Raw genomic sequence first — 12,130 nt, 5'->3', positions numbered from 1 at the left:
TGGCCATAATGGCACCTGCATTATCCTCTGGGGCCATCCCCAAAGCTGAGAAGCGTACAGAACATGCCCCACACCTACGTTGCCCACCCCTCCCCTGCATTTAGTGGCCATGGCCAGTGACCAACCAACACCCTCCAAATGCTGGGGCCACTTGGGCATCCTCTTTATTGGTGTTGCCCAGGTGCTGGTGCAGAGTCCCTGGGCTCAGGGGCCAGGGCTGTTGGGGAGGGTGCCAATCCCAGAGGCCGCGGGTGAGAAGCTATGCTCTGGCATAAAAAAAGAGTTCTTGGGAAAGGCTCCTGTGTCTAGGTGTTGCTGACGGTGAGGGGCGTGGTGCGCACTTCTCAGCCAAAGACACTCTTGGCAGGTCCGGCTTTGGGCTTCTCAAAAACAGTCTCGGTGCCAGTCCGGGCGAGGCTGAACACCGATGGGGCGGCAGAACCAGCTTGCTCTGTGGGGAGGATGGGGAGGAGGTGTAGTCAGGGGCACGGCCTGGCTTCCTAGGGAGGAAAGGCCCCTTTTGTGGGGAGCACCCTGCTGAGCTCACAAGCTCTGAACTCTTAGAAAAAGGACTCATGGGACCTCCCCCCCAACCCCATCCTCCCTCCTATTGACACACATCTGCGCCCTTGGAGCCCATTGTCCCAAGAACACTCACCACACTCCTGCATGACCTGGTAGGTTTTGGACTTGATCTCCTGGTTCTTGGTCAGCTTCCCTCGGGCCCCCTTCAGGTCCTCCTCCTTCACAGGGGGGCGCTTCTTCTTGATGGGGGCTTCCTGAGTGTCAGCCTTGGAGAGCCCAGAGCCTCATCTTACAACCCGAGGCCTCGAGGCTGAGAGCCCTTTCCCAGCACTGTGCCTTGGCCGAGACCCCTCTTCCCTGCTCACTTAACTCAAGCCAATTCAAGGCCTCACTCCTCTTCCAGGAAGCCTTTCTGACTATACTTCACAGCCCCATACCCCGAGTCTCTGCCCTCTTCCCACAAACTGGGAGCTCTGGGGCTATGGCTGTTGCAGCCTCACACCATCCGTGTGCCTGTCTTCCCTGAGCCCCGGTCTTCCAGGGGAGGCAGAGCCTCCTGTGTTTATGCCCAGAGCTCAGCTCAAGACACAGCTGCTAAAGATGACAGCGTCCACCCTCCACCCCCACCCCCTGGCACGAGCAGGGCCTGTGCTGGGCCCTCCTACCTGGGACATGGTGGGTATGGGGAACTGCTCCCTGGAAGGCAGTGGCTGTGAAAGAGATCTGAGCGGCGCCCAGCCCTCTGGGGCTTATATAGTTGGCTTGCCTGTCCCGGGAAGTCACTCCCCCTCCTCTGACAGCTCCCTGATGATTCAGATCCACACAGCCGCTGGCTTCAGAGTTTATTCTTGGAGATGATGGGGGCTCGCTGAGCACTGCTGCCTGGGGGGCTGCAGTCCTGGTGAAAGCAGACAGCTGGGGAGACCCCGTACCCTTGAGGACAGCTGCTCTCTGGCAGGTGGGAGGTGCTGGGCCTGGCAGAGACTCGCGTTTATGAACGTAGGTCCTGTAACGTGCGTGTGGCACTCCGAGCTGTCCATCTGCGATAGTCCATCCCAGCGTGGGGGGTGTCCCGGAGGAAAGAGAGGGCCCTGAGCCAGGGTGGACAGCTCTGAGCTTGTTTTTCTCTCTCTCCTACCCCTTCTCTGGATTCCAGAGGAAAGAGACTTCCCAAACCCACATGGCAGCAGGGCGGACGGCTTCCTGCATGTGCCGCTGGGGAGCATGTGCTCACACCCAGCTCGCTGGGCTCTCACAGTGGACTCAGATCATGGGGGCTACCCCTGGCTCACAGGTACAGAAGCTGCTGCCAAGGGAAGCCTGGGAGCTGCTCCATCTGCATTTTTGCTGACGCCCCTGCCCTCTGTCCAGCTCCCAGTGCAAGTTTAGCAACAGGATGAAGGAGGGAGCAAAGCACCCAGGAAGGGCCGGGAGGAAACCATGCTTTGTGGTAAGGGGACCGGTGAGCAGAAGGCAGGAAACAGCACAGAGCCTCTGACTGAGACGAGGTCACCGAAGGGCACCTGGCCCAAGGACATTTAGGTTGTGAGAGGGTGGGCAAGAGTGAAGCCCACTCAAGGCATGGACAGAGGCACAGGCTCCCTGAAGGTCACTTAGCTCTCCTCTGCTAGTTCCTAACACCCCATCCTTGAAGGGAAGACCCCCGGGGCACAGGGAAGGACTCCAGGTCTGAGGTGAGGGTAGGAGTGGATGTGGGTAGGAGGTCAGGGTCTGCCCCATTGGATGAGACATGCCCAAGCTCCTTGTCAGTTTGTGATGGAGAGTATTTTTATCCTTGAAGGCTCCGGGCAGACAAAACCCAGCCAGGCACTGATGTCTGGCTGTCTGGAACACCACTCTGCTGCTGTCAGACCTCAACCCACCCCGATACCCCCTGCCTGGTCCTGGCCCCAGGAGGCCAATGCGAGCCCTGCCAGGCTCCATCTGAGACGAGTGCTGACATGAGGAATGCCTCTGGACGGGCACAGACCCAGGGCTCCAAACAGGGGCCAAGAGGCACTGAGGGCAGGCCTGGCCTGTGAGGGCACTGCTGCTGGCTCCCAGCGCTTCAGCTTGGCCCCCACAGCCAGCTCTGCCCAGGGGGGGCACCTGCCTTCCAGCCCCGTGGCCTCAGGAACAAGGATGTGGGATGTTCACTCCTCACACTCCATCTCTCCGGCACCCTTCGCTCCTCGGGGGGCGGGGGGCAGGCAGAGTAGCTTTTACTCGCATTAACAGGGAAGTGGAAATGGCAAGAGTATGTTTGGTTTTTTTCCCCTTGGCAGGTTTTGGCTTCCACATCTGCCATAAGGAGATGTCAGATTCATTCTCACTCTATTTTCTGGGGAGAACCTTCTAACTCACTGGGGACATTTTCTTGACCCCCCACTAAGCTGTTTCAACTTCACAGAACACACAACCAACAACCACAAAAGTGATGGTTTCTTTTTTTAAAAAACTGTAATAAGATGTCAAACTTTATTGTAAACCACTTTACAATGTTAAGTACATCGTCTTCCCTTTCATTTCAAAAATGTGTTTCTGTGAATCGTAACACCACAGATTTAACCACCCGCGCTGGGAGGGCAGTGGAAGTCGGTCATGGTTTGCTTATGTAGGTCTGACTTCTAATAAACTTCATGAAAAGAGAAATCAAATTAAACCAACCCACCCACCCACTCAGGAGCTCAAGGTCCCTCCCCAAGAGCGAAGCCCTTCAGAGCTGCCAATGTTTCACAGGGTAAAACACAGAGCTCTCCACTCCTAGTTGGAAATGTGTGAAACTTCTAAAGGCCAGCCCTGCCCCCTACAAGGTGGCTGCCTGGCTGACGGCAAGTTCCCAGAGCCGTCTGCATTTGCTTGGCTGCAAGAAGGCCAGTGAATTGCAGTCTGGAGGGCAGAGAGAGCTGCTGACAGCTGCTGCTCCTTCCAGGCTCCTGGGGCAGCCTTCAGATGGGGACTCTGGGCTACAGCCTCCAGGCCCACACTGAAGAGGGGAAGAAATAACCTGAATTTGAGCCTTTATATATTTCCCCTTTAAAGGCATGACAGGTCAACCTAACCCATGACTCCTTGTTGTCAGGAAGAGGCACAGGTTAAAGCTTGAGGCAGGAGGCCACCAGTGTGCCCGAAGGCTAATTGACAGGCCTTCACGTGGCAGGTCTTTGGGCTGAGCAGACCAAGAAGCCACTGCCTGGGATCTCACCAACATCCCTCCTTGCCATTGTCAACAACCCGCTGTCAGTGAAAGGAAAAATGGGCAAGAACGATCTCTTCCATTCGGATACGACAGTTCTACCTCATCGGGTTATTTCTCTCAGTTACAAGAAACTTGTTCATGGCCTTGACTTACAAGTTTCCATTATGGGTGGCTTGGCTGAGGTCCAGATTTGGACAAATCAGACGGATGGCGCACAACACACAGTTGGTGTTCTGTGGTTTCTCAAGCACAATGATGCTTGCCATGTGGCAGGTGAAGAGCTGCACCTCATAAGGCACCTTGGAGCAGGTGGTGAGGAAGCTTATCCTAGGGATAAGGCCAAACACATCAGGCCACGCTGTTTAGGCCCGCACGCTGACAAGGCCCTGTACGATCAGACTCCCTGTTAGACGTCCATGTCCTAGTTAGCCAGCTACACAACTGACGCTCAGAGACTAAAGCCCTTTCAAAACCAGGATACAGGGAGAAACCACTGCTCGCTCGCTACCTCTTTGTCCCCCAAACCCACTGCCCAGCAGGCGCTGGGATGAGCCTTGAGATGAGCAGATCATCTGGGGTCTGTATAACCCAGTTTCCATCCTTCACACCTGTGGCTTCCCCACCCTCGTCCCTGGTTTGGAAACATGAGGAGCTCAAGACTGAAAGTGAAGCTCAGATTCTGGGCTCAGGGAGGTGCAGAAAACAGCTGTGGCCAAAGGTTATTCAAACCAAGACAAAACAGGAGGACAGAGTAAGGCAAGTCAGCGATGCCTGCCACCTACCGGGACCGACGTCAGTCCTGGTCTTCCCAGTGGGGAGCCCCCCACTAACACAGCGGAGGGTGGGAGGGGGGAGGAGCATAAAATGAGAGCAAAGCTAAGGGAGAGTGGAGATGGGCTCCGATCTCACCCTGCTCTCCTCTCCAGCTGCAGGTGCCCAGCGTAACAGAGTCGCCGCCCACTGCAATTCAGGTCCCAGCTCCTCTGGCCCTCTGGACTCCTACAGGACGACAGGCTGAGAAGGCCTCCGCAAGGCTTGTCCCTCCATGACCCACACAGGTGAGACCGTGGGAGGCAGAGGATAGGCCCAGGATGCCTGGTTTAACAGCGTGGCTCACATGCCACAATTCAGACACAATCTGTTTGAGTGACACGTTTTTATGTAGGTTTTTAGGTAGGAACCTAAAAAGAAGGTTCTGGGTGGTGTGGCCTCCCTGCACTGATCTCACTTCCAGCTCGCACCTTAGCCACGTGGTTCTCTATTCCTAAACTTCCATGACTGCTTCTGGGCTGGGACAAAACACTGGGCTGCTGCTCCCACAGCAGGGCAAGTGCCTGGGTCTGCCCATTCCACTGCTGGGCAGCAGACTCCCAAAGACACGGGGCCTATGCCCATGCTGGGGAGTGGGGGCTACAAGCTTTGAAACACCTCGTCCTGCCTGTGGACGCAGAGAGCAAGCTCGCTCACCTCCACCCGCTGCTCTGGAGGATGTGAAAAACAGGATCACTTGGTCAGACAGGCGTTCTCTAGAAGATGAGTCGACAACACTAAGCTGACAGGCAAGGCGTAGCCTGAGAGGAAGTTCCCAGAGCTGGGTCCAGAGCCTGGTTCTGAAGGCTGCACCATGGGAGGCGGGGAGGCCAAGACTGTGTTTTAAACTTCAGATCTGGAGGCTCTGAAGAGAGGCAGGGAACAAACAGGAGTGGCCTCAGAGTCTCAATTTCTCTGGACACAAAATCCTCTTACTTACGCTTCTTTTTCCAGCATGTTTCAGTAAGACCTCTAACCTGCCGGCAGAAGTGCCAAGGAGCTGGTGGGCCCTGGGCAGAGCCCTTCCTATTCCACCCTCACAGGGCCCTGGATCCACATTTGGACTGGCCACCTCCTGCTCAGGCCTGACCTTTGCAGAACCACCGGGTTTGTTGATTTCAGATGAGGGCCCACCTCCCTTCCTACCGGAATCATTTACCTCATCTGATCGTAGATTACCTAACAATATTCCAAATAAAAAATTCCCGACTTTTTCCACCCACCAGTTCACAACCCACGAAAGGCAAACAAACCCATTTCTTTGGGGATTAAAAAGAGTTTTTAAATACAATAGTATGAAAATATAACTTAAAAATATAAAAGTTAACAGTATACGGAAGACTTAAAAATCTATGTTTTGCCCATGAGTCCCATAGGAAATAAACATATACTCAAAAAACATTAACACTGTGACAGCTCATAAAACCAGCTATAGAAATCAATAGTTACAAAAGCCATTTCGAGTAAGAAAGCGTTGCGGTTCCAACCTGGTCAATGTGTAACTTTTAGCCCCCAAACGTGTTACGTCTTCACATTCCCCCGAGCCTTGGCGAAAGGCTCCACCCACGGTCTGTGTGCACGTGAGTTCTCATCCTCGAGGCCACCCGGCCAGACGCAGGACAGGGCTTCTGGGTCCCTCACAACACCGCTTGGGACGACAACACACAAACAAAATGCCTCGCTTGCATATTTGGTCAGTGTTTGTAGTGCAACTGAGTGGGGACCTCCAGCTGCCACGCCGGGCCAGCGGCCTCCCTCCCTCGGGTCACAGTAGTCTAGGAGTGGGCAGAGACCGTGGGAGGAGTGGAGGTAGAAGAGGGGCAGAGAGAGGAGGGGAGGGAAGACGCAGCGGAGTGACCCTTGGCCAACTGGCGGCTGGCCGGGCCCCGACCCGACCCCAGCTTGAGGATGCGTCATACAGGCAGCCCGAAGCGGTGCTTCTTTTTCTTCGCGGACTTCAGGGGGGTCAGTCTCCGGAGGTCCTCCTCCACATCGGACTCCTCCATCTCGTCATCGGCCGAGATCAGGATCTGAGTGGTGGAGAGGCGTGGCCCTGAGTCACTGCCTGCAGTGCCCTCTTCACCTACCCACCCTGGACCCCAGCACAGAATGCCAGCCTGTCTAGGAGGCCTCAAGTGTCGGGTTTCTTTAGGAGACGGTGATGGGGAGGCCCTCTTTACAGAGTGAGACAAGCTGGCCCACCCCAGACTTTTTTTTACACCACGTACATCCACGGGCTACTGATACCAGTGCTGAGTCGATACGCCTCCCCTCTGCTCCCGCTTCTCCATCCAACCTCCGGCTGTGACCGAACCCACGTCAGAGCAAACTTAGCCTACGGTCATCCTGGCAAAAAAGCCCAGTCTTCACACATGGAGTCCTAGGTCCTTGAAATTGGTTCAAATACAGCAAAAGCAGACTGAAAAGCCCCGTTCTGAAAGGAAAACACCTGTGGGGCACAACATAAAGCAGGGAGATTTCAGAGTGTCTGCTCTGAGCCAACCTGGTAAACTTCTGAAGACAAACAGAAGCCCTCCGCTCTTCTGAGCCCCCAGAACGATGCAGCCACGCAGCTAGGGCATCCAGGGCAGACACTCGTTCACTGCCCGCCTGCCTGGCTCCACAGACCTCAGAGCAGCAGGGAAGGACTGGCACAGCCCAGGTCAGGATGGAGAGGCCCGAAGCGCACCTATGCAAGGGGAGCTCATTCTCCTCCCCGGCAGGGCGGTCTCACCACCCCTCCCTGCAGGGCTTCCTGCCTCCAGTCTTGGTCCCCTGATCAAACACTCTGGCTCCCTATCTGCTGCACAAGCACATTCCCATTCCTCACCCTGGATCACAAAGCACCTTGCCCAGCTAGCTCAATCCTCTGCCTGTACCTACTTCTTGTCATTCCGTCCTACCCTCCGGAATATATGCTACTCTGGCCACAGTGAATTTCACATTAGTACCCAAATGCCAAACCACATGACCACAACCGCTCAGGAGCAGCTGCTTCTGCCTGAAACACTGTTTGTCATTCACCTAATGTTCACTGCGCTGTTACAACCCGACAGGCCTCGTGCCAGATTCTAGGGACACCTAGAGAAGAGACGGGCTTCCCCTCTGTCCTCCATCTAGTCAGCTTTCAAAGCTCCCTCCAGGACGCCCCCAAGAGCTAAATCAACTGTTCCAAGTCCTCACAGGGCTTTGTCAACGCCTCAACCTCCGAACTTATCGCAGAGTGCTACGATGGGCTGTGCAGGCGGTCATCTTCCTTGTCCAAAAGTCTGAAGGCCTCAGCCATTTCTGTACCCCCACCCCCCAGCGCAGTGCAGGTGCAAAGTGAGTGCTGTGGGCTGCCTAGGACACACAACCTCGCCTCCACGCTCCTATTTATGACCACCAATCTCCCTGAAGTCCAAATATTTGAACTCAGGAAACTTGAAAATACGGGGAGGTAAGGTTCTCCCTGGGAGGTCTGGCTACTCCTACAGAAGTTTCCTGGTGGCTTAGCCAACACTTCCCTTGCTCTTTGGACAGGCAGGGATTCAAACGCCTTGATGCTTAAAGGTCGACGACCAGGCCCACACATCCGTGACGGCTTCCCTGGAACAAGGCAGCTCCTCCCTTTCCTGTCTTTCTCCACTGACAGAGGGGCTACTGGAGGCGAGCCACCCCCAACAGATGCTCCAGCTCCCAGCCCTAGGAAGGCCCACGGGACAGCAGGAGTGGGTCCAGGCTGGATGGGAGCTGTCAGCCTCCTCTCCCTCCCGCTGGCTGGCGCTGGACTCAGCACTCAAGAGAAGGACAGATGCAAACACGAGACCAGACCCCTCCTGGGTCAGCGGCACGAGGGCTCGGCCCTACCTCAGACTCCGACTCCTCGTGGGACGCGGCCCTTCGGTAGCGGACCTTGCTGCCGTTCCTCGAGTCCTGGTTGGCTCCCCTTTCTTCTAGTTTAGCTTTCGTCCTTCCCTTTCTCATGAGGAAATTGTCCACTACCCAAAACATCAGAGCCTGGGGGAAGGAAAGTGCAGGTTACTCCGGGATAAGCCATTTGTGAAACCAAGCTGAGCAGCCCCACACCCATCCTTCTCACCCCTGCTCCAGATCACAGCATCGAGAACCAGGGAAAGGAAAACATCCGGGCCCCCTGCTCTCTCTCTCAGCAGTCTACGAAGAGATTCCCAATCTCTATGTCCCTTCTTCTCTTTCACCCCAAGGGGTTCTGTGGTGGTGACTGATGGGGACAGCCTGCTCCGGGTGCCGCAGCAGTTGGCAGAGCGGGGCCTGAACCAAGGTCTCCGGACTCCTAGTGGGGGCTCCTCCCCTGGGCCGAGCAGTTGGCCGGCACACCTGCCACATCTGTCATCCCCAGGTTCCTTTATCGTTTTCTTTTCTTATTTCTTAATTTCTAGCCAGAGTGCTCATGAGTTCCTCTTGGAGCCCTGCGGTCAGGAATAAACGACGGGGGTGAATTCCTGACGATCTTAATCTTAATCTAGAAGCTGCTGTTACACACAGAGCAGGGAGGGCAAGACAAAGATCCCAGAACCCTTCATTTTGCACAGAGGCCCCGGAGCAGGGATGTGCATGTTGAGGAAGCAATCCTGCTATTTCCAGGTCCGGGGTGGGGATAGGAGGTGGCAAATGCTTGCATGGAGGGACCCGAGGGCTATAAGGTGTTTTCTCCATCAGACTCAGAATTCTGACAGACGCGGGAATGCAGGGGGCGAACAGGGTAAAAAATGCAACAAGGCACTGACATTGACAAAGAAGGGGACGATCAGCATGACGATGGCCAGCTTCAGGTCTGGGTTTTCAATGGGATTCAACAGGGCCACCTGTAAAGAGAAGCAGACTCAGTGAGGGTGGAGGAGACCCCAGAGAAAGTTTGGGGCAGGGGTGGGGGAGTGGGGGGTTGATGCGGCACTGGAAATCACCCACGAGGCCTTGCGAGGGGGCTTAGCTTAGACACTCCCCCCAGAGCCCTGATGAGAACAGCACCTCACACCCAGGGCCGCACAGCCCCCAGACCTGACAGCTAACAAGGGACTGACGCCCTTGGAGACCACTGGGAGCGGTTAGTGCTTGAGAAGCGAAGTGACGCGGGGATGGGGGACAGGGGTGGGGCGGGAAGCACTTTACGAAGCAGGCACGGGGTGGGGTTGGAGAGTGTGAGGAGAGGAGGAGGTTGGTGGGCGCTCATCACAGCTACTAGCAATGAGGTGCCGACCACTTTCTAGCAGGAACCCTGCACCCCAACCGCCTCCTGAAGGGCAACAGCTCCCAAAAGCCTTGGTTTATTTTCTTAAAAAAATAAATCTCAGCCACAAATAAAACGAAAGCAGGCCAAGATCTGAGTTACTTGTCCCCAGAGTCTCTTTGGCTGGTTTCCTGTGGGCAGTGGAAGCTTAACTGCACAGCCCTGGGGCCAGAGGGCAGGGTTAGGAACCATGGGAACCTGCGACCAGCCACACTGCCTGTGGCACCAAAAGGCTCGGTTAAACCACTGGCCAAGAGAGGTGTATGAGGAAGCACCTGCAAACGGAGAGAACACCCACTGAGAACACTTACAGTCAACCGACCACCGTAAGCAAGCCCAGGGTGGGGACTGTATTTTCATGGGCTTTATATATTCCAAGGCTTAATCTAGAGCAGACGTGTATGGCCGAAGTGGAAGGATGCTACGTAAAAAACTGACAAGTTACTGCTCTTGATAGGTAGCCAGGAGCTGCCCCATCAGAACCAATCCAGGTGTATTCATGGAGTTAAAAACAACAACAACAACAACCAATTTGGTTTCCCAATAGGGCTGGGGTCGGGGAGTACTGTCCTGCTTAGCGTCTCGAGGAGCTGGTAAAGAAGGGAACAGGAGGCAAACCTTCTTCCACTGAAGTATGAGGAGGACAATGAAGACGACAGATTTTTCAAAAATCATGATCACGATGTAAAGGGCACACTGTCCAACCCAGGCTCCGCACTGCAGAGGGTCTCCTGCAGGGAGAGCGGGCTTGGTCACGCGGGGCGCAGACACCAATGCCCCGCCCCCCCACTGCCCACAGCTCCTGTGAGCCCTCACACCCCACCCCACCCCAGAGCTCCTGAATGAGCCCTCCAGAGCACCAAGAATCAGCTCGGCCGAACAAACAAGTGTGGGTGTTTTAAACAAAATCAGAGAATTCCTAATTTGGAGACACCAAAGTGGCCTTTCTTCCAAGACAGCCCAAGATATAATTACAAAGCACTAAAGTGAGTAAGTGCCCATTGCTGGAGCTCCGAAAAGCTGGCTCTTTTTGTCCACTGGCAGCAGAGGCTGTGTTAAGCAAGACTGCTATTATTATCCGTTGTTGATTTTTCCAGTGGCTGTAGTGCTACCCATCCTTTCCCCCGTCCATGAGCGGGCTGAGGGTTTGAATCATGAAGGCAGCAAATGACCTCTCTGTTTGCCTCCTACCCCTGGCCCACTCTCCCGGCCATTCCTGCTGCCCTCAGCCCTGAAAGCAGAAACCTGACTCTGGGGAAATTCAGATTCTGTCTAGGGGGGCACCCCAAAACACCTTGGGCTGGGGACATGGAAGAAAAGAGAGGAGCCAAGGTGAGGAGGTGCTGTGACAAAGGTCCCTCTGTGATCCCACTGGTCACTGTGCTTGAGAAACAGCACAGGAATCACAGGAATCCAACAGTCCGTACTGGGGGACACTCAGTGCCTCCAGAAAGTTTCAAAAGGGACTTGATGAAGGGTGGAGGACCCCTCCAGGGAACATCCTACATCCTCAGTGACAGGCAGAACCCAAGGGATGGGTGAGTCCCTGGGAGCCACAAACGCCTCCAGAGCGAGAGACCCAGGGGAGAGTGGGGGGGTGGGGGGACGCCGCCAGGGGCCACTCTGGAAGCCCTGCCGGAGCTGTGTGACCACGTTGGCCCGGAGAGGGCTAGAGAGTAACGCTGCGGGGGAGACAAAGGCCCCAATCCAGGCTGTGAGGAGAATCTGGCCTCCAGAGGAACATCCGGCTTCTCATTTGATTCTGCAGTTTCTGCAGCAATCCCTGTCCAGCATGGGTGCTGGAGGCCCGCAGCCTTGCCAGCTGTATGTGGTGGAAACCCAGTGGACACCTTCCAGCAGCCGTAATGGACACAACCCCAGGCCATTCCCTTTTCTGGAAAACCTCTGGAGAAGTGCACAGAAAACATGCAGAAAGACGTCACTGCCTCTTCTGCGGTGTCCTATTTACTTTCACATTTGAGCCAAAAAGCCATTTCAGAAGTGCAATCTCTCCTAACTAGATTTTTAATGGAGTTTTGTAATCCTTTCGGTAAACTACCTGATGTTATTGAGGAAAGTCCTCAAGAACAGCAGCTGAAAATACTTGTTAAAAACTGTTAAGTGAAACGGGGGACAGTCAGACAGAAGCACTTGGTAGGATTGGGACTGAATCCCAATCTAGTCTGAATTGGGACTAGTGTGTTTAAAAGTCAACACAACGAGTTAACATTTAATATCAAAAGAAAATGTACTTGCTCAGAGCATGCTCACTTCATTTGCTCCAAGTTTTAAGTGGCCGACAGAAAAAGAAGATGCTTTTCCTTCTCAGGGGGCCTTACACTGCGCCC

The 12,130-nt window shown here is 54.8% G+C and overlaps 2 protein-coding genes across 3 annotated transcripts in view; both read right to left on the bottom strand.

Annotated features, from left to right (window-relative positions):
- Nucleotides 1-139: 139 nt before the first annotated feature.
- On the bottom strand, nucleotides 140-1,345 carry MUSTN1 (musculoskeletal, embryonic nuclear protein 1). Its single transcript, XM_033424600.2, has 3 exons — nucleotides 1,191-1,345; nucleotides 659-791; nucleotides 140-451 (listed from the first exon to the last, which is right to left on the bottom strand). Exons 1-3 carry the CDS (start codon nucleotides 1,197-1,199, stop codon nucleotides 345-347), a joined length of 249 nt encoding a protein of 82 aa, XP_033280491.1. The 5' UTR covers nucleotides 1,200-1,345; the 3' UTR covers nucleotides 140-344.
- Nucleotides 1,346-2,966: 1,621 nt separating this feature from the next.
- The window catches only part of STIMATE (STIM activating enhancer), a 52,440-nt gene continuing 43,276 nt past the window's right edge, over nucleotides 2,967-12,130 (bottom strand). Inside the window, exons 5-9 of one of the 2 annotated variants that reach the window (XR_007479737.1) lie at nucleotides 10,401-10,513; nucleotides 9,283-9,360; nucleotides 8,384-8,533; nucleotides 6,022-6,564; nucleotides 2,967-5,399 (exon numbers count right to left, since the gene is read on the bottom strand). Coding sequence is in view for 1 of the 2 variants with exons in the window: in XM_012532363.3 (XP_012387817.1) it covers nucleotides 6,448-6,564; nucleotides 8,384-8,533; nucleotides 9,283-9,360; nucleotides 10,401-10,513 (458 nt within the window). In the remaining variant the exon portion in view is untranslated. Of the gene's footprint in view, nucleotides 6,565-8,383; nucleotides 8,534-9,282; nucleotides 9,361-10,400; nucleotides 10,514-12,130 lie in introns of both variants that reach the window. The other variant, XM_012532363.3, reaches the window with a different exon arrangement.

The sequence above is a fragment of the Orcinus orca genome, chromosome 10 (assembly GCF_937001465.1).
Source record: "Orcinus orca chromosome 10, mOrcOrc1.1, whole genome shotgun sequence".
Lineage (NCBI taxonomy): Eukaryota > Metazoa > Chordata > Mammalia > Artiodactyla > Delphinidae > Orcinus > Orcinus orca.
The sequence above is the reverse complement of the archived record's forward strand: the minus strand, read 5'-3'. Positions and strand labels throughout refer to the sequence as shown.